This window comes from Lipophrys pholis (assembly GCF_963383615.2).
Source record: "Lipophrys pholis genome assembly, chromosome: 6".
Classification (NCBI taxonomy): Eukaryota; Metazoa; Chordata; class Actinopteri; order Blenniiformes; family Blenniidae; genus Lipophrys; species Lipophrys pholis.
In genome coordinates, this window is record NC_137629.1 from 24,551,350 (window position 1) to 24,554,897 (window position 3,548).

At 46.3% G+C, this 3,548-nt stretch overlaps 1 protein-coding gene across 1 annotated transcript; it reads left to right on the plus strand.

Annotated features, from left to right (window-relative positions):
* Nucleotides 1-1,393: 1,393 nt before the first annotated feature.
* adra2db (adrenergic, alpha-2D-, receptor b) lies at nt 1,394-3,206 on the plus strand. Its single transcript, XM_080466143.1, has one exon. It carries the CDS (start codon nt 1,765-1,767, stop codon nt 3,034-3,036), a length of 1,272 nt encoding a protein of 423 aa, XP_080322269.1. The 5' UTR covers nt 1,394-1,764; the 3' UTR covers nt 3,037-3,206.
* Nucleotides 3,207-3,548: the final 342 nt, after the last annotated feature.

Here is a 3,548-nt window from a genome sequence, read left to right on the forward strand (position 1 = left end):
TTGCAGTGAAGCTGCGATCAGATATGAACCATAAACAGGATTTTATTGGATTGTTTGTCAGCTCTGTCAGTAATGTAAAACAATTGCAATCAAAGTCTACTAAAGTCTACTTCAATGTCATATAAAAGTGATGTGTTCATCATCTGAGCTGAGACTTGTTTCGCTTTGTGTTGTCTCGCTGTAATTCTACTTTGACTGTATTCATTAGTTTGCCTATGGCTCTTCCATATCAAGCAAAGTAGTGAAACTAAAGAAAAGTGTCTTAATCAATCCACTATCTTAAAACTGAACAACAAGATGTGGTCATTTACGATAACTGTAATAGAATTTCTTAATTTGCCCTGAGGTTATAAAGTCAGACAAAACAAAAACTCAGTTTTTCTGCTTGTAAGAGCCGTGTTTGTGTTGGAGGACGCAAGTTGCAGAGGTCAGTGTTTTGATTTAATTTTATGCATGGGGTCTATTGTAAGTCTGCTCACCAGCAGTTTTCTGTTGTTTGTTTTAAAGTCACCCCTGACTGGAAATGCATGTGCCTTTTTTTCCAGGTACTTTTATATCATAGCAGTTATGCCCTGGTGTTTATGTTAAATAATTAGACCTACAGGGGTAGATGGAAGCTTTTCAACAAGAGGTAGCTTATTATGCTCACCTCCACTGTCTCTATAGAGTGACTACATATTGTGTTAACTAAATAATGGAAGACCGAGAATGCACACAAATAAAGGCCTCCATGAAAGAGGGGAACCAAAATAGATATTTCACAAAATTCCATGTGAGAAGTGCAGATCAGTCAATAATGGCTCTTTACTTTGAACGTGGTGCCCTTCTAATTGGATGACCTGTAAGGGCTCATAAATGTCAAAGAAACCTCCTGTTGTTACGGTTGACCTCAGAGACATCATTGATTCTTAGTGGCCATGTCACCTAAACATGGGTGATGTTCATTGGTAAAACTTGGTTGTTGTTTTTTACTGTGCGAGACAAATTAAAGTAACTGCGTTTCCATAGAGGGTATGGCGTGATAGGCTGATTTTAGATGCATACAGTGAAAAATGTCTTTGGTAAATTGTATTCAGCTGCATATTGGGGTTTTTTCTGTGAGGAAATATCAAATACACAAGCCCATCAGGTCGCCGGAAGAGAAACACCTCCAGAAATGTCAATCCTAGTTGTGAGCACCTCTCTCTCTCTCTCTCTCTCTCTCTCTCTCTCTCTCTCTCTCTCTCTCTCTCTCTCTCTCTCTCTCTCTCTCTCTCTCTCTCTCTCTCTCTCTCTCTCGCTCGCTCGCTCTCTCTCTCAAGTTTAGAAATGGGCTTGTCCTGTGCGTGATGTCACCTCACACCCGTGTGGTCCACCCACAATGTACAGCTCCTGTTCGTCTCCCTCCAACACAAAACAAATCAAGAGAACGCGCAAGCTGCGTTACGCACGGTGACGTGACATCTGCGGAGGGACTGTATTCGCAGAGCCTTTGGATTTGAAACTATTTTTCTTTTTCTTTTTAATGTCACATCTGTGGCATATTCGGCACTTGGTGACGAAACTGATTGGAAGATCTGTGATGAAGGATTTGCTCATTGAGAGGTTCTGTTGTTGCAGCCTGCGATTCTCGTGCAGGCTGCGCGACGTGTGCGCCGACCAGGAGCGTTACGCACAGCCTCTTTCCTCCGTGCGTTAACGTCTCAGTGGAGCGCACCTGGTCTTAGTCTGGGAAAAAGAGAGCGGAGCAACAAAGATGATAAAAAAGGACTATCCACAATCAGAATGGATTTAACCCAGCTGAATTTGTTGGTGGAAAACGTCTCCAACGATGAAAACACCACCGACGCACCGTTTGCGTTACCCCACACCGAGGCAGCCACCGCACTGATCATCCTGGTGGTGACTGTGATCATCTCGGTGACCATCGTCGGCAACGTGCTGGTGATCGTGGCGGTGCTCACGAGTCGGGCTCTCCGTGCCCCACAGAACCTCTTCCTCGTCTCTTTGGCATCAGCGGACATCCTGGTGGCCACGCTGGTCATCCCCTTCTCCCTCGTCAATGAGGTAATGGGCTACTGGTACTTTGGGAGCACTTGGTGCGCGTTTTATCTCGCTCTGGACGTGTTGTTTTGCACCTCATCCATCGTGCACCTGTGCGCCATCAGCCTGGACCGCTACTGGTCTGTCACCAAAGCTGTCAGCTACAACTTGAAGCGGACGCCAAAGCGCATTAAGTCCATGATCGCAGTGGTGTGGGTGATATCTGCTGTCATTTCTTTCCCCCCTCTTCTCCTGACCAAACACGATGAATGGGAGTGTCTGCTGACCGATGAGACCTGGTACATCCTCTCCTCCTGCATGGTGTCCTTCTTTGCTCCGGGTCTCATCATGATTCTGGTTTATTGTAAGATCTATAAAGTGGCCAAGCAGCGCTCCTCCACGGTGTTTGTGGCCAAAAACGGCCTGGAGCGGCAGCCCTCCCAGTCGGAGACCTGTTTCGTGAGGAAGGACCGGTTTGAGATGGAGAGTCCGAGCAGCCAAAGCTCCGGGAGCAACCAGCCGCAGCAGGGCGAGCTGGATGACATTGACCTGGAGGAGAGCTGCTGTCAGACGGATACCAAACCTCGCCATCACCGCTTCACTAAGCGGAGGAAAGTGGAGGGCTCGGACTGCTGCCCGCCCCCAAACTGCCGCCTGTCCTGGGCTTCAGCCCGGGCGCTACAGCTCTACCCGGAGCAGAAGAACCCGGGGGGGCGACAGCAGCTGGCCGCGGCCAACAAGACCAAAGTGGCCCAGATGCGAGAGAAACGTTTCACCTTCGTGCTGGCGGTGGTGATGGGGGTGTTCGTGCTGTGCTGGTTCCCCTTCTTCTTTACTTACAGTCTGCATGCTATCTGCAGAGACAGCTGCTACATCCCTGGCGCACTTTTCAACCTTTTCTTCTGGATTGGCTACTGCAACAGTTCTGTCAACCCCATAATTTACACGATCTTCAACAGAGATTTCAGAAAAGCCTTCAAGAAAATCATATGCAGAACTTCAAAACGCACATGAAAGATTACCCCCCCCCCCTTTTTTTTTTGTCTTTGTCTCTCTTGCTCAGCAGTGATGAAGGATTGTATTATAGCACATGGTTACAGGCTGACTATCTCGCTCCCCCATTATTTAAATGTATTTATCATGATATGGACAGAATATGTCAGTGTTGTGTACACAATTAAATGTCTATGAATAAAAGTAAAAAGAAAAAAAAAATGTCATTAATAGTGCAAGCCGGACCATTTAGAGTGAGTTATTTATTCACAATGATTAAAACTTGTGAAAACTCTTTTATTCCCCCCTTTTTTTTTTTTTTACATCTCATAAGCCTGGGGTGTGTAAAGTCATGCAAACTTGCACGTTTCTACAAATCATTGTGCACTGTATCTCTCCTGCAGCTCCTGCAGAGTGTCCAAACCAAACTGAAGCGTATGTGTCTGGATTCCAGTGCTGGCATGTGGCTCACAGTCAGTGTTTTGTGCTGAGACGAATACAAGATTATTCTCCACTGTCTTTAACATGCGACT